Genomic DNA, 26621 nt, shown 5'->3' with positions numbered 1-26621 from the left:
CAAGAAAACCTGCACTACCCTACTTACATGAAGGGAGTTCTAACATATATGAAAAAGCCCCAGGGATAAGCGCTAGTAGAAGATCGATAAAATTACTGCTATACTACCAGTTAATCCCGATAGTAAAATATTGGCAATCTTTACTGATATTTTACTATAGCCTGCCCTTATTCTAACACTAGCTTCTAACAGTAGCCCTCCCTCGTGATACCAATCCCCCTGGGGGTGACCTAACCCTAAAACCCCCTGGTGGTGCGTAATACAAAAGGGCCCTAAAACCCTCTGATGGTGCCCAACACTAAGGATCCTAAAACCCACTGGTGGTGCTTAACACCAAGGACCCCTTGGCTCTGCCTAACCCTAAAACACCACCTTACACTAAGGACATCCTCTCCCCCCCCCCCCCCCCCCACCCACATAACTATAAATACCCCACCGCCTAACTCTATCTACCAATATGTTCCACTGCTAATTGCCACTATTAGCTGTGATTTGGGCGCGGGAATGTACCCGAGAAAATTTCAGGCACTGGGGCCACCTGCTATTCAAACTGCGGCTACAAATAGCTGCACCGTTTTTACCAAGGGCTCCTACGGCACCATTTTTACCTGCTTCGGTTCTATCGTATTAGCGCTGCACAGCTTGAAAGTGTTACACAGATAAACAAATGTTTACACACACTTATTAATACTTAAATCCATATGATCTACGCAAAGCCAAAATAGGTTGCCTATAACTGTTCATTTTTAATTTCTGCAATGTGGGTGACCATCTTCAGGAGAACGTCACACATCACACGCTCAGTTTAGTCGTGAGATCCCTGCTACAAGCATATCCGGAAGCTTATGGTTCATCAGGTCATGTGCTCTGAACCTCCGTTTTTATGATCTTTGAAGTTCATCTGTACAGTCACCAACCTTTGTTACAATGCACAGAAAGTAGCACAAACAGAAACATACTGCTATGCCAAGTCACAGGAAGTGCAATGAAACCAATGCCAACCAGAATAAAAAAAAAAATAGTGTAACTGAGTGATCACTGAAGAGTAAAGAGAACAAGAATCGTCACATTAAAGTAAACCAGAGACGGATGAGGTCCAAGAATCATCACATTAAAGTAAACCAGAGATGGATGAGATCCACGCATACGCAGAAGACCTCGACTGTCGTGACTGAGCCAGTTACCGGGGCTGATTGCGGGCTGAACGGAGGACTGTGTGAGGACGGCGAGGGACTCAGACGTGCTTATGGGGTTGGAGGAAGCCTCGGATAAGTACCAAATCTTTAGTTTAATCCGTCTCTAGTACACTTAAAGGTGTCACAAAAGACTATAACATGAAAAAACATAGAAATTAAAGCCTACTGTCATGGTAAAAAATGACTGGATCAGGAGCCTTCCTCATTGGATGAGCCCATGCGTCTTACACGAGTTAAGGCAGTGCTTACCTCCATCTTGGGCACCAGTAGAAGTTGTTGCTTTATCCTCAGGAAGACCGAGTCAAACGCCAGCTGATGGGCTACTTGGTTTTGGCGGGTAAGGGCGGAGCGGGCTGCGGAAAGCAGACCAGCATTGACTGCTCCTTTCTCCTGGAAGATGTTCACACAAAGGTTTGGTAAAAAGTTTTATAAATTCATTATCAAAACCAGAGGTGTAGGATTTCCTTATCAGTGCGGGTTAAGCTACAGCCTGACCAGGTCCTGGCGGAGCAGAAACTATCACTTGCATACCGAATATTTAACTCTTTCAGGCACAGAAATAAAAATAGGACTATGTACTCTGTACAGCACTGCAAAAGAGGTTGGCGCTATATAAATACTAAATAATAATACTATACACATCTCTCTCATCAAGTCACATATCACCTCGGTATTCCTTTAACAAGTTAATCTGCATAAGGTCTGTACATTTTCCCATAGTGTTTTTTGTTATGGGTGCTCTGATCTATAATCTTTTTTATGGACATAATACAGAGATCCTTCAGGGACAAGGACACATGGGAACAACTATTCTTCATAAAGCACAGGGGAAACACGTGTCAGCATTACATAACCAAGCACAATAAAGAAGTATCAAATATACAAATCATTTTTGATTCAGCCTGAAGCTGGTGATCCATCAGTTGACACAACATAATTTTTTAAATCTTGGTGTGTTATGATTGGATTGCCGCCACGGTCCTGTCAGCTGTAACACCAGGCAGCAGCTGTGTATTACCTACATCTCCCATAATCATTTCAGTTTTCAGGATAATCCTTTCGTTACACACACAAGCCCATGGTAAGCTGCTCTGAAGGACAATGCTGAGTGATGATGAAGGCATCTTGGTACTGTTCCCCAGAGAATAGAGAAGATACACTGGCATGGACACAACTGAAACATGGCATGGAAACCGGTGTGCCAGGGTGAGGCAGGGAATGGCGGTTATTGCACAGCTACAGATGCCCTGATGAGAACATGCTGTCCCTACACTGGAAGCTGGCAGCAGCCCCTCATACCACGTGGCCCAGGCTTATGTGGGAACAGATTTGCTATCAATTAACACATTGGTGAAATAACAGGGTCATGGGAACCTGAGGCTTATTTGTCGGCCGGGCTTCTGGAAAGGCCACAAAGGCCAGGGCCTTGTGAGGCTGCAGCTCAAGGGGGCACCTAGACATGAAATGGGGGTGGTTACATATGAAAATGAAGGCTGCAAATGGGGAGCAACATCTGAAAATGGAAGCTGACCCCCATGGGAGCTGTACATGAAAGAGAGGGTCTGCAGCATGTGGATGTTACACATGGAAGAGGGGTCTGCACATGGAATAGGAGGGAAGCTTCTGTACATGGAAGGGGTGCTACAACATACTTGGGCGAGGGGTATACATTTCTGCCTTGTTCGTCGTGTGTGGGAAGCAAATGCTAGTCTGTCTTTCTTGATCCCACAGAAGTGCTACTGAAGCATTGCTGAAGAACTGAATACTGGCCATGAAAGGAAGGTGTCAAAGCACACAACACAACCTTTGTGATGTACTGACGCAAATCTGTTAAGAGTGCTTTCTCTGACCCTTGTCAACCACTGAAAGGGCCAACAATGGGTATATGATCATCAGAAACTGAGCAATACAAAAATATAGCCCGATTTGACAAAAATCAGGTTTTGTTGGCTTTAAAATTCTCCAGACTGTGATCCAATGTAAATCTGTAAGATGGACTGGAAAAACAAGTCTGACCCATGAAGGCTCCAGCTCTCAACTAATAGGACTTAAAAGCTTCTGCTGATAATGATTTGTCGCCAGATGCCATAAAACCATCTGAGGTCTTGTGATGACCATGCCTCAGTAAGTCAGATATGTTGCTATGTGTTCAAAGATATAGGGATCCCAGTTCACAGTGGACATGCTGTAAATGTCTCCTCCAGTAGGGACACAGCCCCTCTTCCTCTCTATTAGTAGACCGATACTCACTCAGGCCTAGTTCACACTACATAACGCAATGGCTAAGCACTTAGCGATTGCTATTTTGCAAAACGATTTTTAAAGGAATGTGCATTTTTGCACATTGATTCCTTTAAGAAAAATTGCTCCAAAATAGTACAGGCAGTTTAATTTCGATTTTCTCAAGATCAAAACGCTGCATTGCATGGGGGACCAGGGGAGGACCAGGGGAGGACAGGAGGGGACACGGGGACTGGGAAAAGGCCCAGGGGTACCAGGAGGAGACACAGGGGGACCTAGGAGGAGACACAGGGGGACCTAGGAGGAGACACAGGGGGACCTAGGAGGAGACACAGGTGGGCCATGACAAGTCATGGGACACAGGGGGACCAGGATGGGACAAAGTGGGACCAGGAGAGGACATTAGGGGGCAAAGGAGGACACAGTGGGACACACTGGGGACCGAAGGGGACACACAGGTAGAGCAATGGAGGCTAGAAGGGTACACAGGAGGACACTGATTGGGGCAGAACAACTACAAGACGCTCCTGGAACATGGACACACCAGGTTTAGTATATATTTTTTTTTCCCCTGGCTTCTGCCCTCTAAAACTAGGTGCATCTTACATTCCGGAGCATCCTATATTCCGAAAAATACGGTATATAAAGATCTTAAAGAGGAACTGTAGTGAAAATAACTTACTGAATAAAATTGTGTATTATTTGACAAATATTTATAGATGATTTAGTCCGCGTTTGTCCCGTGTAAAATCTTTCCTCTACTTGATTTATATTCAGAAATGTATCACTGCTGGGGACATCTTTAATTCTGCCAGGTGACCTGTATGGAATGTTCGTTACTGAGAGTTTTATGCACAGAGTTGATATTGCTTGCCAGTTGAAAAAAGGCGTTATTTCCCACAATGCAACAAGGTTCACAGACAGCAAACTGTCAGGACGATAGTCAATGCATCACACTGAGGGAGGGATTTCACCAAAATATCAGTCATACAGACCCCCCTGACGATCTATTTGAGAAAAAGTAAAGATTTCTTGTAGAAAAGGGGGTATCATCTACTGATTGGGATGACGTCTGAAACGATCACTCAAAATCTGTTTGGGTACCTTTTCCCAATGTGTACAGGAGGAGTCCGGTGATAACTGCTGACTGCTAGTTAGTGAGCCTGAGAGCCATTACATACCACCACAGGTGCTGGCAACGCACTCCCCCACATTATCTCCCCTCTCCATACAGCAGAACACACTGATTGGCTAAGACCCAAACAGAATATCTGCACCGGGAAAGGCTGTCCAAAACTGTAGAGGACAACCATTATTCCAAGTGTTTACATGCATTAAACATGCCAGCTAACTTACCAGTATTTTGTGGTTTGTACCACAATACCCCCTCAAGTATGTGGAGAACTCCGTGCATATAGCAACCTGGCTAGGTTTTAAGGTTCGTACACATGTGCAACTTTTCCGTGTGTGAACACATGACAAAGGACTAAATGAGCGACTGGTAACAGAAGGGTTTGCCTGATCCAACAGGCGGTTTAACTTATATGACTTTTGGGCTGATATCATGTAGTTGGCCGCGTGTGTACAGCGTCGTTTGAACGGCCTGTACTTGTTTGAATGCAGCCATATCGTGCAGTCCGTTGTTCCGCTTGTGTGTGCAGTATGCAAATTAGTTGGTTGTTCAGTTGATTGATGCGCGGGGAATACAAGTCGTGCCAGCGCTTGGTCATGTCGTCAGTCGGACGTGCAGAACAGTTGCACGTGTGTACAAGCCTTTATGCAGAGGGCCCTATAGCTGCAAGCCAAGTGTACTAACTATTTAGCCATCATGGCCTCCATAATGCTATTTAATTGTACATTTGTGCTGTAACCACTGTTTTCTCTTCCACATTTTAAAGTCTGAGGCTCATACATCACCCTTCACCATTTACGGAAATATCAATGATTAGGAAATATAGATTACCTGGCAGAGAATATACCATGAATGGGAGAGCTTAATGCAAGATGATATGGCAAAAGAACAGAAGTGTACCATGACAGTTCCCATTATGTAACAAAAGCTCAGCGATCAGTGTGATTAGGAGAACATTGTCTTCATTATTCTGTTTCCTGTCATCTGTAAGTAAACAGCAATCAGCAGCCACTGACAGGGCAGTGCAGGACACGGCTCACCTTCAGCATGTACAAGGTCTCCATCAAGCTGCCGTACTCTGCTGGGTTGCCCTTCTGGAGGTAGTTGTACTCCTGCCAAGGGTTTTTGCTGGTCTTGCGCTCGGTGTTGCTTGCGTCTTGCATGCCGGTGAGACTGCGAGGACTGTAGGATTCAGATAGGTGCTTACCAGCCGTAGATAGGATCCTAAAACATACAAATCATGGAAAGCCCTGATGTTATAAAACATGTGCTAATTCTTCAATAGGACCCACTGCTGGGCTACTTTCAATATTATACAGTAGAGTCTTGCAGGTGCAGAATGCTCTCAGCAATGGGAGCACGGCTGGGCATCTGCAGAGCGGCCCGACTCGCACAACTGAAGCCCTATTACCGGGGGCTATTACAGAGGAACCGAGCCACCAGGAAGGACTGCGAGGGAGGCAATAGAATGCATGGGGCTGGAGGAAGACCCAGGTAAGTATGGATTCTTTGCTTTACTCCTCTCAGGTACAGGTACAAAGAGGAACTGTACTGAAAATAGCGTAATTAATAGAACTGCTTATTTTTTCAATATTAATTTATAAAGGATTTAGTCAGTGTTTGCCATTCATAAAATCTTTCTTCACCCTTTACCCACAATGATTTACATACTGACATTTATCTTTAACATGAGTAGTGAGATCTTTAGTGTCAGGTGCAGCTCTGCAGAATATTTGTATACTCTACGTTCCAAAGTAAGTAGAAATAACACATGGGGCTCGATTCAGTAAACCGTGCTAAGCGTTAGCACGCCTGTGAAAAGCCCTATATCATGCCTAAAGTTAGTTTAGGCATGATAAATTCACATCTAAAGACTTTAGGCGTGATAACTAGGGTGCTAATTGGGTTAGCACACTTTACTAAATTCACATCGCGCGCACAGTCCCGTGCGCAAAACTATGCGCGCGCACCGCGAAAACAGTGCACCCGATGCGCCTATAAGGTCGCATTGGGTGTGACCTTAACGTCGCACCATGTGACGTTAAAGTCGCACCCAATGCGACCTTATAGGCGCATCAATGCACCGTTTTCGTCGCACCGCAATGCAACATTTCGCACACACCGCGCTGTGCGCACGCAAAGTTTTCAGTGTGGGACTTTGCGCGCGCTGTAAATTTAGTAAACGGTGCTAACCCGGTTAGCACCCTAGTTATCACGCCCAAAGTCTTTAGGCGTGCTAACTGGGTTAGCACCGTTTACTGAATCAAGCCCATGGGGCTCGATTCACAAAGCGGTGCTAACCCAGTTAGCACGCCTAAAAGACTTAAGGCGTGATAACCATTGCACCACGCTGGTGAAAAGCCAGTTTAGGTGTGATAAGTTTAGGCAAGTTTAGATCGCGCAAAGTCCTGCATGCAAAGCAGCGCCATTACACTCTATGCGAAGTGCATCAGACTTTGCTAGCGCAAAACTTTTGATCAGCTGTGCACTGCGGTGCTAACCCAGTTGGTGCTTAAACTTATCACGCCTAAACTGAGTTTAGGCGTGATAAAGGGCTTTTCACCAGCGTGCTGTTAGCACCGCTTTGTGAATCAAGCCCAAGGTCTCCCAGAATGCTCTAGGAAGAAAATTCCGCAGTGCTAAACAGCCTAGGCTGAGACATCACCGGGAGGGCAGGGCTACATACCAATACACAGATATATATATATATAGATATAGGAAGTGCTTATGATGCTGAAACCAGCTTAGTTAATGCAAAAGTTTAAACGTTATTATGCTGAATAATTTACTACATTCTACTATATTTCACTATGGTGTCTCTGTAAAGTTGCTGGATTGTTGAAGGAGGCTGCAGCCTCCACCTCCTATAGAAATACTACAGTTCAGGGGGAAACTAAAGATATGGGTAGTGCTAAAATAGTCAGAATTTGTTCAATGGTGTTTCGCTTAATGCTTATCACCATGTCGTCGTTGTGCGCGCTCCTGTGTGCGTTCTCTCTCCCATTAGTATACAGTTCAGAGAAATAAAACACAGTTCCCGTGAAATGATGGTGGTCATTGACAAAAGTGATAGTAAAGCATACCCGAGTTACTTCCTGTAACGCTTGTATAAAGTAAAGCGTACACACTAGGAATAAAGTGGATGTGTGTATATGAGGGGGGACATCTAGTGGCCAATCGTTTTGTTCTGATAGTTTCTAGAGCATTCTGGGAGACCAGGTGTTGTTTCTACTTACTTTGGAACACTGCATATACAAATATTCTGGAGAGCTGCAACCTGAGCATGAAAAGGTGAAATTTGCTCTGGCCCATAATGGGAAAAAAACCCTTAGTGGTGAACTGGTTGATATATGCATGTTATTAGCACATTCATCCTTTCTATTGGGCTTACACTTTTAAATGAGACCTAGATCTGCAAGAGATCAGAGGTTTCCAAAAAATAAAACACCCAACAGCCATCTTAAAAAAAAAGGGATTAGCTTCAACAATGGTGTCTGACTGAGGACAAATAAAGGAACAAAAAACGCAAACACACAGTGTGGATACACCACACACTGACAGAATAGCGCAGGGACGTCAAGACTGTTCCCAGATACTCAAGAAAATATTGACTAAACAAAACCGCATTGTGATACAGATATAACTGGAAACACGGCTGCCAGGACAGATTGTGTATGCTCCTCTATGAAAGCTGCAGGTGGGAAACCTGTTGTGCAGTTGTTGCTGTGGAAACATGAGTCTTTGCAGCTCAGATGGGTACACAATGATACTTAATATGGAAATCTGCCATAAGCAAGGAGAAATCAGTGACCTACAAGTAAGAGTTTTAGAAGTTTCAAAGGTGCCTCTATGGCGATTGGCCCTCCCAGTCACTAATGATGAGGATGTCATCAAGCCGTGACCCGTACCTGTAGATGCTAGAGCCCGGCACCAGTAGTGAGAGGGAGAGGTGATCAACGCAGGAATCAGTAGGGGTGAGTTATAAGCTGCATACACACTTTATACTAGGCGGGGCTGGCGGGGAGGGTCACAGCCACCATACGCCATTGGAGCAAAGGTGGGTGGGGTGGAGAAGGATCCCACAAAGGGTTCCACTAGAGTAGACCACCAAGGAATGTGGAAGAGTGGGTACCAGTAGACCACCAGGGAAAATGGGGAGACTACCACAGAGTATTTAAAGAGGAAAACGCAAGGGCCACTAGACACTAGGGAATGCCTTAAAGGGGTAGAGAGGAGGACTGCTACACTACCAGGGAAAGCTACTGTGGGGGAGTTGGGGCACTAGACTATCAGGGAGAGCTGTGGGAAAGAGGGGGGGGGGAGCACTACATTACCAGGGAATGCATTAAAGGAGAAGAGGGACCACTAGGGAATTACTTAACGTGAAAGGGGAGAACTACTAGACTACTCCAAAAGTATTCTAGGGGGAAGGGGGCCATTAGTCCCCAGGGAAAGCTGCAGTAATGTCTGAATTACACACCCAAAACTAACATGCAGCTAATATGATGGACGTATGTCTTTTCAACCCAAATAACTATGTAACTATGGGTGGATACTCCTTATCTCAGCTTATTACCTGCATAAAGTGAAGACACTTGGGAGCCTGAAATATTGCTGGTTGATAGACAATGAAATACTTATTTAAACTTATTACAATGCACATCAATCTCTGACTTTGGGGCACTGCGTTTTGAGGCTTCCTTTTTTGTTATTGTGTCTCTCAAAGCTACAGTAAACTTACCATTACAATTACATACCCATCCTGAGGACTCAGTCAACAATTCTTAATCCTAGGTCTTCTGAGAGCACCTTTGTGTGAGGCATTATTCACATCAGACAATGCTTCTTAGGAAAAGCAAACCCAAAACTGCGGTGTGCTTTTTTTTTTTATAGAGCAAGACAGCTGTAACCAACACCTCCAATCTCATCTCATTGATTGGACTTCAACTGGCTGACACCTCACTCCAATTAGCTCTTGGAGATGCCATTAGTCTAGGGGTTCACACAGCTTTTTCACCTGCATTATGAATGTTTACATGGTGTATTCAATAAAAACATGTAAACATTTAATTATTTGTGTGGTATTAGTGGTTCCTGAGTTGTATATTATTATTTTTTATCTCTGGTAGTTGAGACTTAGAGATAGTTTCACTCTAAAGGGACATAAAAATGTATGCTTACCGACTTGCCAGCTGCTGCTCAAAGTCACCACACTGTCGCAATAGCTCTCCGCAAGTAGCAATGATCCTATAGGGAAGCACAAGAATCAATGTGAAAGTGGCAGACAACAAGCACCTTTTAGTTTAGCTTTATTTCGGGCATTTTTTTGTGTTTTAGCCTATTGAAGAAAGGCTTTAAATTCTGCCAAAGTTGTTAAGCCATTTATATTATCAAGCATTTACAGTACTGACATGAGTGCTCCTCCTCCTATGAGGAGGAGCTAACAACCCAGTCTCTATCATAGTCATGTTTTTATGTCCTTACTATAGTTTAAGGCCAATCTTGGGGTGGGGCTACCAATTAACTTAGTAGTACACTTTTTGGATAGTGAGAGAAAAGCAGAGTACATGGAGGAAACCCATGCAGATGCATTTTACTATGTTCCTGTCACTTACAGTAGACAGCAGAAATGTGACAGATCTTGGACTAATCCATCTCCTCACAGGGGATTCTCAGGAATTCTTTTCTTTTCAAAAGCACTCCCTGGATGAAAATGGCACACCCAAGCTGCTAGAATAGTGTGCACAGGAGGAGCACCAAAGTCCTTTTCAGGGAGTGCTTTTGAAAAAAAAAAAACTTAAAATTCCCATAAGAGATAGGCAAGTCCAAAATCTGCCAGATTCTACTAGCTACTGTAAGTGACAGCAACATAGGAGAAAATACATTTATAGCGCATCTTACTCTGGGACAAATGTGCAACTAATACACATGTATTTAAAATTTTACAAAGTTTAGTAATAGTTGTCCTTTGAGGTTCGATTAGGCCTAGTACTAAAATCGTGATGGTTTTCGTTTTCACATAACTTCAATGCATTTACTGAGGAACATAGGAAAAAAAAGAGTATGTATACTCGGTCCTTTGGTATGGCTTGCTGAAACGTATGCAAATTAAGATTGCAATTCTATTCAGAAGCATGGCCGGATTTGTGGGCAGGCCATGTAGGCCGTGTTCTAGGGCGGGGCTTGAGTTACAGTGACGTTGCAGCTGACAGCAAATCAACTGTTTTATAATTACCCTGTACGCGGTGCTTCACTTGCCTTATAGCTGGCCCGTCTGCACCTAGTCAGTGATATGAAGCCTTGCTTGCCTCTCTTTCACATCTCCCCTTGCTCACTGCACTGCATACACGTGGTGGCTCACTACGATGAGAGAGCGAGTGGGGCCCACTTCCTGTATATGGCTGCCGTCCCTGTGCACCGCTCACTCGAATGACTGTGGGCAACCACGCTGCTGGTGATCTGCAGCTCTGCAGCGAGTGAGGGGAAGTTAGTGAAGGAGAGGCGCCTCGGTTAGAAGGGCTGTATATCACTCGCTGATTGTGTGGAGGAGACAGCAGTCAGGCAGCGAAACAAGAACAGATAGTATGTGACAGATGAAAGACCATTCACACCGACCTGTAACGCAGTCCGGTAGCTGCAATATACCAGGATAAGCTGACTTGCCAGCTGCCCCTGGCTTGTTGACTGCTGGCACAGGGCGGTAAAAAGTACAAATCCATCCCGTTCAGAAGTGGAACATGCCTTTAAAATAAAAGTCTGCTTGAAAGTAACAGTGTGTGCCATACTGCAGACAACGCCTGGTCTTGGCGAGGGTGCTTGGGATACACTGCGTTCCACAACAGGTGAGGTTATCTGTGTGGACACAAGAAGGTCCATGCGATATCCTACTGATCCAAGTCACTATTTATACAAGAACAAAACTTGTCTGACATCACACTGTAGGTGAAGTGAAGCACTCACAAGGGCCATTTTAGATTACGAAACAAAAACAGATGAATAGTTTGGTTGTGGGAATCGGGGGAAGAGGTTGTCTGCCAATCCCATGGTGCATTGCTGGAATCTATAGTAAATGCTACAACATTGCTGCTGAGAATCTGAAAAGTAATAGTACAAAAAAAGTTTAGAAACGTGCTCTTAAAGCAGGAGGATTAGCCATACTATGCCAGGGAAAAAACCCACATATATAAGTAGATAAATAATTGATCTACTTACACAACAGATGTATTGTACTGTCCACGTTTGATTTCAGTGAATTTTTATATAGTAAATGAAGAGTATTCTGTTCCTGGTGGGGACCATTTCTTTGTCCCACAGTTTAAAGCGAAATCCTGATGTAATTTCTTCCCTTAACTTTTTTCTCTTCACCTCCAATCGCTGAGTTACCTCAGCCTTGCTTGTAAACAAGAGTGAGCAGAGAATCATGTTTCAGCTAGGCAGCTTCACACTGCAGTCTGCTCAGCCAATCAGCGAGAAGCAGGAAGGTGGGAGGGTAGATGACAAGCCTCCCCTCTCTCACTGTCCTTGGCAATGGCACAGAAAAGAGCCTGGGGGACTGAGAAAATATGATAACAGCAGAGAGATTCATGAATGGATTGGAGAGCTTGTGCTGCAGGGTGAGATTGCTGGCAGCATTTTAAACACACTGCAGTGTTTAACCTCCTGAGCATTACACCGCTCAGGAGGTTTTGTCACTTTTTGCCCGATTTTAATATAAATGTTCCTAATGGCTGTAAATCCTCTAACTAGCAATAGGCTAGCTAGAACAAGTCTCCGGCACCCTTTGATCGCTGCCGCTCCCCCGTTTATACATTACCCAGCCTGGATCCAGCAATTGGCACAGCCTCCTGGGACAGCTCCGGTCTTCCTTATGGGGAGGATCGCACATGATGTCATGACGTCATGCGCAAACCCGATCCTCCCCACAGAGAGACTGGAGCTGTGCAGGGAGGCTATGTGATCGCTGGATCCAGGGGGGTAATGTATAAATGGGGGGGGGATCACGGGGGATCGGCCGGGATCCAGGGGTGCCGGAGACTCTTACTAGCTAGCCTAGTGCTAGCTAGAGGATTTACAGCCATTAGGCACAATTATTTATGGGGGACTCCTGCGGACAGCCGGCAGTATGCCTGACAGTGTCGAGCATACCGCTAAGGAGGTTAATTAAAGTAGGCCTTACATAATTAAACTAGTGTCCTTTCCCATGATATTAAACCAGATCTCCAGCTTAAAATTAAAATAGAGCAGCCTCTCTGTAAAATAAGGGTAGTGTGTGGAGGGATCTGATCAGATCAATCCCTCTCTGATCAGATAATAATTGGAGAGGGATCTAACGGTTGGCCATATCAACCAGGTTACGGCTATCTTAAAATGAACCCGAGGTGAACTGATGAGATAAACAATTGTATTTATCCTCCTACTCCTAAAACTGACTTTTTCTTTTCGCTTCTCCCCTTGTAGTCTTCACCAGGTCTCAATCCACAGATTGGAGAGATTCCCCGGCTGCTGGGGCTACTAGCGAGCACACTAAGCTAAATCTCTTGCCAGCTAGCCAAGTTACGGAGCGCTCCAGTTCAGCGTTGACACACAGTTGAAGCTTGCAAGAGGCGGGCGCAACGTGTAGGTGGGCGGGCCCTCAACCCGCGCTGAACTGGAGCGCTCCGCAAATTGGCTAGCCGGCGAGAGACTTGAAGCTTAGCGTGCACACTAGTAGCCCCAGCATCCGGGGAATCTCTCCAATCTGTGGATTGAGACCCGGTGAAGACGACAAGGGGAGAAGCACTCGTTACCAGCAGCACCTAGAGGGCGGTAAGACTGTCAATTGGTGAGTCCTGCTTGTGCAGGTGAAGATTACCTTTACATGCACACCGCTGATACCTCTTTTATGCTCAGTCTCCAGTTACATGGAATAGCAAGCCAGGACTTTCACAGCCACTTGTGACATATCTCCACTCCTTCTCCACTCAACCTAGGAAGTCAGTCAGCTTGGTACCGGTACCCGTGTATGGGTGGTGTTGGGTGTGAGTGATTCAGAGTGGCTGTGTTTTTGGAGCGCTCCATTTTTAAGTGTTTTTACCCTGGTCATCAATTTTGTGCCTTTTGTAGACTAAAAAAGATTGCTATTATACATTATACCCTGCTGAGTGATGGCACTATTTCCTATTGTTGTTGTATATTGCATTTAAGTGATGTCATTCCTGCCTAGGCAGCTTACAGGGCATACAACGTGGTTGAGCATGTGCATGTTTTGTTGTTGGTTGAAAAAAAATGCAACCCTTTTTTTTCCAATTCGACTGAAAAATCCACATGGATTTCCAGTTTTATTTTTATTGATCTAGAATGCTGGAAATTTTTCTTCAATTTTTCTAAAGATTGTATGGTGTGTGTTAGATTGTCAATTTATTAATATACACACCCTAGCAATTTTCTCACAGTTTCCAACCATTTTTATCATAATAGAGGAAAAATTTAACATAAGTGTGTGGTACATTGGTCATATTTTTGAAATGTTACAATCAGTCAGAAAAATTTATTGTAATTCTTAAATTGAACAGATGTTTAAAAAATTGCATGGTGTGTGGCCAGGGTTCACAAATAACAGGGGTACATTTCCAGTCTAGTCCAGAGAGTTTTTCATGGCTTGGTTCCCACATAAATCTGTACATTTCCAGTCCGGTCCTGTTAGTTTTTTTTCTGTTTCCTATGGATGTGTTCACACATAAAAGGTGTAGAGTACCAATCTGAAAAACTGATAGAAAACTGATAGGAAAGGACTCCACAGGAAATGTAAAGGTTTATGTGTGACCGAAGCCTAAGCTCCACTGACTGTAATAAGAGGGGAAAAAAAAAAAAGTTAGGTGTGAGCCATAATGTTTAAAAGAGCCCTGACTACCTAGCTATATGTCCACTGTTGGATCAAGCAATACTCTTCTCATGTGTACGGACAACCTAAGGACAACACATGCAGGAGATGGAAAATGACAGTCTTCTATCCTTAGTCCGATGTGTATCCATGAATGGGTTAATAGCACTTTATTACCTCATGCATCCTTTCTCTTTTCTCCTCATAGCACTATGCTATCTTTGATTGGTGCTTGAATGTAAGAATATATGGTAATCCAGAAGAAGAATGTCATTTTCCCACCAAGCACTCCAGCCTGTGCCCTGGGGCTCATTACCTGACAGAGTTCTGAAAAGCGGCCCAGTCTTCCAGGAACAGGGAATCAGAGGGCACATTGTCCAGCCTGTACTTCTTCCTTATTGACTGGAGTGTGTTTGTGAAATCGGACACATATCTGGGAAATAAAGCACAAAACAAGTCAGAAGCGATGGAGCGCAGCGGTGGAGTGACAGCTCCTGCGCACCTGTGTGTCAAACGGCACCAGGAGCTGCCAGACCGCCGGCCACAAAAGCAAGCAAATCTGCCTTCTGTCTTCGTCTGACAACAGCGATGCCAGTAAATGTTAATGATATCCACAAACTTTCCTCACATAAATCAGACACAGGTGAGTTCTCCTGGCACCCTGCCTGCTTTGGGAGAGTGCCAAGTACTACAGATCCGGGGACAACGGCAATGATGTATAAATCTGATTTGGCTGACAAGCATTTTGATTAAGACAACAGCAGATATAACAGACACGATTAGAGAGGGTACATTACATGCATACATGTAAAAAGGGCACTGCGGTAATTTGGGCGCCAGAGATAGCCTCTAGTAGAATATCTGTAAAATTACAGCTATTTCAATATTAGATTCCATGTAATTAAATATATCGATCAGAAAAAATGATTAACATTTTACTATTGCCTAACCTGACCTCATTCTTACTTGAACCCTCTCTCTATCGATGCCTAACCCTAACCGACCTCCCCCCAACCAACCACCCCCACCCAACCAATGCCTAGTCCTAACCAACCAACCCCCCCCCCCTCCCCAAATGATGACTAACCTTAACCAACTCCCCAACCAATGCCTAACCTCTAACTGGCTGACCAACCTTCCAACCCACCCAACCACCCACCCCCCAACAAAAGTCTAATCCTAACCACCCCCACCACAATCCTTGCGGATATTCTGACAGCCTTCGTCGCTATTTTTACATGACCCGGCGCATGCTATTTTAATCGGGCCCCAGGGAACTTTAGGCGCCCATGTTAAAGTAAATCTAAAGCTATAAACTTATGAAATAATGAATTACATGTGTAGTATGGATAATAAACAGAACATTAGTAGCTAAAGAAACTCAGGGAGACTAAGAGAGCACCAAGAGCGCCAATAATGTAGTATTTCTGGGAAATGTAAAAAAACAACAACTACTTACAAACGTGGGTTGCTATGGGTTCAGGGGGCATATGGAGAAGGACTGTTTCCTTACGATTGTGATGACTCAGTCGAGTCAACGTTCAACACTTCAGAAAAAACAAAGGACCACTGGATGTAGTCGCAGAGATAAGCCCAGGCACAGGGGAGGAGACAACAAGATGGGAGGAGGCGCCCCAATTGTGATACAATATGTAGTGAGAGGAGGTTATCATAGGAACAGTCTTACCTCGTGATGAGAGGTTAAGATTTTTAGTGTTCGACACCAATAAATAGACATTCCATGGGACCTGCCCGCTTCCTCAGGTAAATACGAGACAGTGTCTGAGCTGTGTATCTCTGTTTCAGAGCGCCAAAATCAAACAATTAAAATCTTAACCTCTTATCATGAGGTAAGACTGTTTTATTACTTACCTTCACTCACTACATATTGTAACTCAATTGGACCCCTCCTCCCATCTGTAATTGCAGTCACACAGTTTAATGTCCCATGCCGTAGTTGCAGCTCCTGTTAAATTGGTAATTTCAAAGCCAAAGTGAAGATAAATGAAGACACTACTAAACTTAAGTTCTCCAAGGGCCACCAGTACTAAAATAAGGTCCATATTGTTACACAGGTGACAGATCTGTTAGCAAAGTGAAGATCATCGATTTATAGCAACTGTAAAACAGAGCGTAATTAAAAGTTAACCCATACTCACTTTTTAAATAATGCTTGTAGGGCCTGAAGCAGACCACAGACTCCAAGACCATCTGTCAGTTTAATACAACGTTCAACAGCCCCAGAAGCCAGGCTGAACAGTCGAGACACAGAGTGAGAGAGTTCCTGGACACAGTCTAGAACCTCTCCATGCTCCTAAAGCACAAAACAGAAAAACCTGAGTATCTACCTGACTTACACTTATTGATTTTTCTCATTTGATTCCTTACAGATCGATCGATCTTCAGGGAACTACTTCCTCCAAAAGGTCAGTTCGATCGACTTTTGGTCAAGTTTGGATAAAAACAGATTGAAAGTATCAGATGGACAGGATGGAAGCTGTAGGTCGATTGGGGTACACAGAAGCGGTTGTAGAAAGACAGTCTATAGCATTGCACTGCATCCAACAGTGCAACGTTGCAGTTCAATCGATTTACAATAAATTCCCTGCTGGAATCTATTGAAAATCAATGTACAGTGTGTGATAGGAATCGACTCCTTTCTGTATATATTCCTTTCAGACAAGGTTTGATAATTTACCACATCATCAACAACACAACTGTAAACCGCTAGGACCAAAATAGCATAGGTTTGTCTCAGATCAACACATAGCGGTTTGTAATGAGTTTAAGGGGAAAACGTTATATGATCATAAATGCTGGGATGAACAGGTGGCTTTTCAGTTTTAATTTAGATGCCTCCAGGTTTGAAGCTATCTTGATTGGGTGGTAGCAAGGCACTCCAAATAGTAGAGGCAGCATGACAGAAGACTCTGGCTCCAAAAGTTTTGAGTGGACTCTGGGAGTGGTAACGATTATTAGATCATGTTGATCTGAGGTTATGAAAGGTGTTACACAGATGCAAAAAGTCCTATAGGTATCTGGGCCCTAGATCGTGTAGAGATTTGAAGGTTAGCATGACAATTTTGAAGAGGGTTCCTCCTTTTATGGGTAGCCAGTCGAATAAGCAAAGGATTGGTTTTATGTGGCAATGGCGGTGTTGCCAGCTTCTGTCAGAAGATCATATGAAGGCATGAGGTGCTTAACTTTTGCAATATTCCTTAGATGAAAAAAAAGGAATGTTTTGCAACAGCTGAAATTTGATTCCTGGAGTTTAATTCCCCATCAGTCACTAGACCCAAGCTGGACACAGAGTCAGAGTTAACAAGGTCTGCATTTCCTATCCTCAGTAGTGTTGACCAAGTCTGGAACTGCTTTGCTGCTAAGCAATGACCTCCAATGACAATAACCTCAGTTTTGTGAGCATTTAGTTTCCACCAGTTGTCATTTATGAACTCCTGAAGCTCGGCTAAGCACAAGTTTATTTTTGGAATGGACATCAGGCTGTAATCTATGTGTATGGCCAATTTAAGACTGCAAAATCCCAATAGAGGGTGCCTTGGTCATGCCTGGGTTCAGTTTTTAAAGGGAAATAAATATGGCAGCCTCCATACCCCCTTCACTATGGAGTGACTTTAATGTTCATAACATCAATTAGCCTCTCAAATAGATCTGAGGATCTTACCAGTGGAATGGCACTGATCTGTATGAGAAGATGAGATTCCTCCAGGTCACCGTACTGCAGCTGGAAAGGTTTATAGGCTCCATACACAGCTTCCACCAGCTCGGTCACCTTCACCAGATTGTGGTCACCTGACACAGAAAACAGCACAGAGACAACACATGTGTAAAAGTCTTGCTGATCTGTTAATTCAACAGGTATACATATACAGTAAGTCTTTATCTTCTGTAATCAGTAAATGTGCATTATCCAATTAGCTGTGGTTTGAAAAGATTTCATTTTTCTAGAAGCTTTAAGTTGCGGGTCACAATATTTCAAACGAAACGCTCTACCTCATCGCCTCAAGGGATTGTGGGAGAAGCAACACGCCTAAGGCTCCTAACACACGTTAAGCATTTGTTGCCAAAATTTACTTTAAAGATAATTTTGGGCAGCAGATTTGGAACATGTACTATATAAATACAAAGCTTGGCTCCAGGATCAATGGGGGAATGTGCGAGTACAGATACTCAGTTTGGCTGCAGGCAGAATAGAGGCAGGGCCGGTGCTTCCATAGAGGCAAAGGGGGCTATTGCCCAAGGGCCCCAGTGCCTGCTGTGGGGGCCTCCAAAGGTGCCCCTCCTCCCCTCCAGCTATGGTGACTCATGACAGTGGGTATGCTCTGTGTTTACTCTGTATAGGAAAAGGAGGTGAATAATGGGAACCTCAAAATTGCTTTTTAGGGGGCACATGATGGACACCTAATGATATTGTGTGACCGGGGGGGTGGGGGGGGGGCCTGGAGGTGATTTGGTTGGAAGGGGGCCCCGAAGTAACTGTTGCACTAGGGGCCCACTATAGCTAGAACCAGCCCTGAATAAGAAGGGTTGGGGATGTATAAGCATGTTCTGTGGCGCAAGCTATAATAAATTGGCCTATACAGGCCCAAATCCAAGGTGGGAACCCAGTCTTTCCTTTCTTTGATGTGAGAGCATCCCCCGATGCAGGAACTTTCTATGAAGCTCCCACAAAGACAATGTCCATCGGGCAAGAGTGGTCCAACCCACAGATCATGGAAGTGATAGGCAGTAAATGTCTGGAGACACTTGTACCTGCTTAAAGCTGGGTCTACACGTGCCGATCTTACTTATCAATCGAGCAATAAGATCCGACAGGTCCGATCTCGCCGCGGTCGATTCCCTGCTCGACCCACGCGAGCGGACAATAGCAGGGAATCGAGCGGAAGATAAGCGGCGCCGGCGGGGACGAGTGGGTATCGAATCCGACGCACGCGTGGAAGGAGCAGGGACGCGGCGGGTACACGGCGGGATGCGGAAAAGTCGATCCGGCGGCTATTCGAGCCGCCGGATCGCTCCGTCTAGATGGGGCTTTAGGTTTTCAGTCAAATTGATCAGGAATGATTGTTTTGGCTTAAGGAAATCTAAAGCAAGTAGTTTACGTCTTCGGAAGGGGACCCATTTTAGCGAAGCCGGCGTTTTTTGGCACACTGGCACCTGTCACATTTTTGCTATCCAAATACCACAATATAAGTTTGCGTCTATGGGGAGCCAGGGACCTAAGTTTTGGTGCAGGACAGCAGAGCTCTGCTAAGAGATAGCTGAGCTCTTGGTTATGTAGCTGATTTGAAATTTAGAACAGCTGCTCAGCTATGATATAGCCAAGTGCTTGGAGCAGAGGTCCCCAAACGGTTTCGGGCAAGGGCCGGGTCAACATACTTCAGACTGCTGGGGGGCATAAAATGATGTTGAAAAACATTTAATTGAATCTAGGTTTTGATTCCCCCCAATTATACCCAGAGGAGAACTCCCAGCAGCAGCCATTCAGTCATGTGGAGCCCAAAGAACATCTTTGTGCAATAGACAGTGCAGCATACCCAGGTGACAACCTGCCCTCCAGTTGGAGCAGTGTCACCTGATGCAGAATTGGATTGGAAGCCAGCGAATTACTGCTCACTGGCTTCAACAGTATGTGGATGGATGGGGCCAGCACTGCTATTCTATATGCGAGCTGCCAATATTTAAAGATGCAGCTGGTCACATCTATAAGTTATACATTTTGTGTTTGGGGGGCCAATGAAAAAGCCTCGGCGGGCTGTATTCGGCCCACGGGCCTTAGTTTGAGGACCACTGGCTTGGAGCCTTGAGGGACAGCACTCTGTTCAGTACTTTGCTGGCTACGTTGTAGCCAATATCATCTACAGGTAATGGCGAGGGGTAGGGTTAGTGTTAGAAGTGGAATAAGGGGAGGGTAGTGTTAAGGAGAGTAGAGAGGAATGTCAGTGTTAGGAGTTGAGAAGGGAGGGTTAGGACTGGAGTGAGAAACTGAAAGGGAAAAGGAGGGGGGGGGGGGGAGGTCAGTGAGAGAAAAGGAGACTAAAGAAGGAATATGAGGAGATATTGCAGGAAAATAAGTTCTGCAATATTACACACCAAAACAAAAAACACAACAATAAAGCACGTACACGCCTTATGCCACATACACACATCAGACCATAGTCTTTGGAAAATGAAAGATCACAGACCAATTTCCATGTAGTATGAGAGCCATACCTACACAGTCTATTCTATGGAGCTGAACTCCCCATCAGATAGAAAGCTTTGCAAGATGCTGCACACAAAGATGCTGTACACATTCAACAGATCAGTATCTGCAAAAGATCTGTTCCTGCAAAAAATCCGTTCCTGCAAAATGCATTCATAGTCTATGAGATCTGCAGATCCAAATACACACCTTGTTTAACTGACATTCATCTGCAGATCAGATCCACCAGGATGGATTTTCAGATCTGCAGATGAATGTCCATTAAGGTGTGTATGATGATCTGAAGATCTCATAGACTATGAATGCAATTTGCAGGAACGGATCTTTGGCAGGAACAGATCTTTTGCAGATACTGATCTTTTGTGTCTGTACAGCATCTGTGTGTGCAGCATCTTGCAAAGATTTTTTTTCTGATGGGGAGTTCAGCTCCATAGAATAGACTGTGTAGAGTATGGCTCTCATACTACATGAAGGGTGGTAAGATTGGTCTGTGATCTTTCATTTTCAAAAGACTATAGTCTGATGTGTGTATGTGGCCTTAGATCTCCAAGGTGCCAGACCTGGCTTTCCGTACAAGCCAAACGAGGAGCACAGGAGCAGTCAGGTGACAGCAGTTTTTAAGAAAATGTATGAAGGGCTCATTCACATCAAATTGCGTAGAAAAGCACATGCATCTTTGAGGCGTTTTTCTGTGTATTTTATGTATATTTGTGCTTGCTTTTCATTGGTTGACCTTCAATTGAATTTAACTACACATAATTCTGCACAAAAATGTGTACAGCAGAGGGTCTGACAAATAGAAGGCACACAAATGCATTAGTGAGAACATTCAAAAATAAAACACCAAATGTAACATTGCTTTTCAAAGGACTGATCTAGCACTGGTCTATTTTCCTGAAATGGAACCTTAACTGCTTCGCAGACAACAACATTTCTGAAAAAAGGGCTCAGTATTGGCGCGGCACGTACTTCTGCAAAGACAAGTTAACTTTAGAGTAGAAGACTGTCCATGCTGGCCCTTTTTCATGCATGAATAGGTGCAGACATTAGGGCTATGTTATCTAACACATCAGGTTCTTGTGAAGTTTATATTCCTTTTCTTTTGAAGTTGTATTACAGATACCTATGTAATCTGCTACAGGTAATGCAGAGCTGCTGAAAAATTGACCCTCGTAAACTCATTCACCTAACCTGAACCTGTGCACAGCTTAAACTCACATGAAACTACAGTACTAAATTACAGAATACACCCCAAGATGCAACATCCGGCACTCTGTGCCTACAATGCAGCCTTGAGGCCCCCCAAAGTAACAAATCCAGGGATTCTGAAAGCCAGTATTTACAAAGATATGGCCAAGCTTTTTGTCTTCTAAATTACAATTTCCAGGCCTGCTTAGTAATATAGATGGAATGTCAACTTATAGGGCCTGATTCACAAAGCGATGCAAAGTGTTTGCACGTCTGTGAAAAGCCCTTTATCACGCCTAAACTCAGTTTATGCGTGATAAAATGAAACTTGCGCGCAAAGTTTGCGCGGCGCACGGTGCAGTGCGCGTGATGCGCCCATTAAACCCTATGGGCGCTGCGCACGGAATTGCGCGCAGGACTTTGCGCGCGATAACCAGCACAAAGCGGTGCTAACTCAGCGGTGCAAAGGATATCACGCCTAAAGTCTTTTAGGCGTGATAACTGAGTTATCACCGCTTTGTGAATCAGGCCCATAGTGTTCTTTTCTACAGAGAAACTAAATAAGCCAATGACAGAAAAAGGCAAAAGTACTCAAACATAAAACAACAGTTCCGTGATCTGGCTAGGTGCTCTTCAGAAACCACTAGCAGGCCATGTAAAAGGGAAAAAAAAACGTTCCCATCAACCATGGTACGATGAGCTGGATATGGCTGGCTGATGTCTACTGTATCTTTCTAACATGCCACACCACTTCCAGCTTTCACAATGGATGCTTCAAAACCATGCTACATGCTAAACAAGATCAATATGAATAACCCTTTCAAATGTGATCAATGTACTGTACTTCCCTTAAAAACTAATAATCCTAACATTTGTATAGCGCTTTTCTCCTGTTGGACTCAACAAGCACTCGAGAGATGCAGCAACTAAGGGTGGTCTCAAAAACTCACCCTGCAGTATTAGGGAGTCTAGCCTAAGGACTCCTTACTGAATAGGTACTGACTTTAGCCAGGATTTGAACCCTGGTCTCCCATGTCAAAGGCATAGCCCTTAACCAGTACACTATTCAGCCACTAGATCTGTCAAAAACAATAAAGGGAAGTGAGAGAGATATTGGAGGCTGCCATATATATTTCCCTGTAAACAATGCCAGTTGCCTGGCAGTCCTGTTGATCTTCTGGCGTAGTGTGGTGTCGGAGTCAAAATCCTGGAACAAGCATATGGCTAATCTAGTCAGCTAAGTCAGAGTACCGGATCTGCTGCATGCTTGTTCAGGGTCAATGGCTAAAAGTATTAGCGATATAGGATCAAGAGGAAAGCCAGGCAACTGATACGGTTTAAAAGGAAATAAAAATGGCAGTCTGCATATCACTCTCACCTTGGGTTCCCTTTAACTTTTCAAAATTAAAACCACGTTTACATGGCTCCTTTTAAACACAAGTTTGACCTTGCATGACACTGATCTTGAGGTCACAGCACAGATGGATAAATCAGCTGTAGATTTAGCGCCTTGCATGGAACGGAATGGAACTGAGTAGTGGCAGAATAATTGTAGAGGGCCTTTTTACACCATGGACTCCAGCCAGTAAGGCAGGCCAATTTCCTATGCTTATGTCAGAAAGCCAAGAACAAGGTGCTTAAAGGGGAAACAGACCATGAATCCAACTGAACAAGGACTAATTGCGGTTGTGCAATGCTCATTTTAACTAGCTGAATGAAGAACTGTATGGAGGTATGTGAGAGTTTACTCAGTCGGGAAGGAATGAGTCACTCAAAAGGACCTTCAGGATGTGTGGGATTATTAAACAATTTTATGTGAAGTTTGCTTATGCTCTTAACAGCTGCTCTTTACTGCTGTTCTTTCAGATGCATTACTGGAAGGAAGGGATTGCTACAATACATTTGGCCAGAGGTTGGTTGTTTACTATCTGTATTCAGAGCTAGATGATCGGCACTAAATGCTTGGCTAATAGATATAGCTGTATACCACTTTCCCACGGGTGTGTTCTCATTTAGACATTGGTAACACAGTACAGGCATACCAGACAGAGAATAGGCAGAGTTACCGGCCTTACAGCCATTTTGCGGTCTTACCGCTTCTTCAGAGACCAAAAGTGTATTTGGTCTCTGAGAAAGCGGTAATACCGCAAAATGGCTGTAATGGTGGCCATACATGGTACAATTTTTTCATACAATCTTACCATTTCTATGTAGTATAAGGGTAAATTAAGTGAATATACTGAAAGGATAATTTAGGCAGTTCCCTTATATTACATAGAAATGGTAAGATTCTATGAAAAAATTGTACCATGTATGGCCAGCATTAGGCTGGTAGCTCTGCCTATACTCTGTCTGGTATGCCTTTTATTTATTTTATTCAAAGGGGCACTATAGCGAAAAATTGTAAAATGTAAAATATGTGCAAATATAGACAAATAAGAAGTATGATTTTTCCAGAGTAAAATGAGCCATCAATTAATTTTCTCCTATGTTGCTGTCACTTACAGTAGGTAGTAGAAATCGGACAGAACTGGTTTTGGACTAGTCCATCTCTTCATAGGGGATTCTCAGCAAGGCTTTTATTCTTTATATATTCCCTAAAAAGGATTTCAAGGGGAACTGAAGTTAGAGGAATATGGAGGCTGCCATATTTATCTCCTTTTAAACAATACCAGTTGCCTGGCTGTCCTGCTGATGCATTTGGCTACAATATTGTCTGGATCACACCAGAAACAAGCATGCAGCTAATCTTGTCATATCTGACAATAATGTCAGAAATACCTGATCTGCTGCATGCTTGTTCAGGGGCTATGGCAAAAAGTATTAGCGGCAGAGGATCAGCAGGACAGCCAGGCAACTGGTATTGCTTAAAAGGAAATAAATATGGCAGCCTCCACACCTCTCTCACTTCAGTTGCCCTTTAAAGAATGATGCTGGCCAGCTTCCCTGCTCGCTACACAGTTTTTTGGCAGTTGGACAGAGCAACTGCTATTCACTAAGTGCTTTTAAAAATAAATAAATCCCTGAGAATCCCGCATGAAGAGATGGACTAGTCCAAAACCTGTCGGTTCTGTCAGATTTCTACTACCTACTGTAAGTGACAGCAACATAGGAGAAAAGTAATTTATGGCTCAATTTACTGGAAAAAAACATAGTTCTTATTTGTATATGTTTGCACATTATTTAAATTTTAATATTTTTTGCCATAACACCCCTTTAAGTATTTATATAGCGCCGACATATTACGCAGCGCCAGTACAGAGTATATATTGTCTTGTCACTGTCTCTCAGGGGCTCACAATCTAGTCCCTACCATAGTCATAAGTCTATGTATGTTTCGTGTAGTGTATGTATCGCAGTCTAGGGCCAATTTAGGGGGAAGCCAATTAACTTATCTGTATGTTTTTGGGATGTAGGGGAAAACGGAGTGCACGGAGGAAACCCACACAGACACAGGGAGAACATACAAACTCCTTGCAGATGTTGACCTGGCTGGGATTCAAACCAGGGACGCAGCCTTTGCTGTTTTACCACTAATAAACTCTAATAGAGCAAGGAATGGTGCACCCTCTCCTATGTACTGCAATACGCTGTCTGTTTACTGTAGTTTGAAATACTCTCCTTCTCCAACCATCCATACGCCGGGCAGTAATGTATAGCCCATTCACTATTGAGGATGGACAATGAGACACTAATATTTCCAAGTGGATGTAAAACTTTTAGCTATATCATGCAGCTGCTGCCTTTCAGTCAGCAGTCAGCTCATGCTGGCGCAGCAGCAGGGAGCCAAACGGGCTCGGCTTTTTCCAGCGAACCAGAAAGGCGTCTCTATACTGCTGTGCAGGCATGAGCCGTCCTGTGCCTGTGCAGTGCAGCCGGTCACATACCCGTGTGCCGCCACAAGCTTCTGGATTTAATTCAGTTATGAAACTTCTTTGCTTATTTGCTTCAGGTAAAGCATCTGCACAAATGGTACGTTTGGATGACCTAACCAAAATATTCTGGGTTAGCTGGTTGTATATAAAGGATGGAGCGAGCTGCAGTGTTCACATCCATTTTCATATGGAGTGTCAAAAATGCTATTCACTTAAAGAGATAATGGGATTTTAACTTTATTTTTGTCTTATCAATAAAGCGGATCCGAGATGAAAAACTAACTATAACAAGTAACTTGTCTATATATCTTATCTAAAGTTTAGATAGTTTACACAGCAAATCTAGCTGCAAACAGCTTCAATAGAATATGATTATTTCTTCCTGTGATACAATGAGAGCAGCCATGTTGTTTGTAAGCATTACACACAGGCAAGCTTATCTGCATCTTCAGCACTCAGCCTGTGAGGGAAACTCTGGCTAGTAATACCTCCCCCTCCTCCTGCCCACACTGAGCACCCATGAGCCCTTGCTACTGTCTGAAAATGCCAAGGCTCTCTTAAAAGCTGTGGACGAGGCTTGTTTAGTTTATAGGGAATTGGAGTATTAAAGCAAAAACAAAAAAGTATTTGACTTGAGGAATGCCCTATAAACAATAGGAAAGGAACACAATTATGCAATGAGTAAAAGTTCATGTCGGATCCACTTTAAGGCCCACAGCATTACCCATAAACTATGAAAGAGACACTGAAGTGAAAAAAAAAAAAAAGGATGATGATATAATGATTTGTATGTGTGGTACAGCAAAGAAATAAAACATTAGGAGCAGAGACTTAAGTCTAATATTGTTTCCAGTACAGGAAGAGTTAAGAAACTCGTTATCTATGCAAAAGAGCCATTGAGCTCCACGAC

The 26621-nt window shown here is 43.8% G+C and overlaps 1 protein-coding gene across 2 annotated transcripts in view; it reads right to left on the bottom strand.

Annotated features, from left to right (window-relative positions):
* The window catches only part of COG7 (component of oligomeric golgi complex 7), an 88751-nt gene that overhangs the window by 13773 nt on the left and 48357 nt on the right, over nucleotides 1-26621 (bottom strand). Inside the window, exons 9-14 of one of the 2 annotated variants that reach the window (XM_068244445.1) lie at nucleotides 18111-18238; nucleotides 16588-16742; nucleotides 14745-14861; nucleotides 9751-9816; nucleotides 5610-5793; nucleotides 1446-1586 (exon numbers count right to left, since the gene is read on the bottom strand). In XM_068244445.1, the coding sequence (XP_068100546.1) occupies nucleotides 1446-1586; nucleotides 5610-5793; nucleotides 9751-9816; nucleotides 14745-14861; nucleotides 16588-16742; nucleotides 18111-18238 (791 nt within the window). The remainder of the gene's footprint in view (nucleotides 1-1445; nucleotides 1587-5609; nucleotides 5794-9750; nucleotides 9817-14744; nucleotides 14862-16587; nucleotides 16743-18110; nucleotides 18239-26621) is intronic. The other variant, XM_068244446.1, reaches the window with a different exon arrangement.

This window comes from Hyperolius riggenbachi, chromosome 7 (genome assembly GCF_040937935.1).
Source record: "Hyperolius riggenbachi isolate aHypRig1 chromosome 7, aHypRig1.pri, whole genome shotgun sequence".
In the NCBI taxonomy this organism is placed as follows: Eukaryota; Metazoa; Chordata; class Amphibia; order Anura; family Hyperoliidae; genus Hyperolius; species Hyperolius riggenbachi.
Note: the sequence above shows the minus strand (reverse complement) of the source record. Positions and strands in the feature narration are given on the sequence as shown.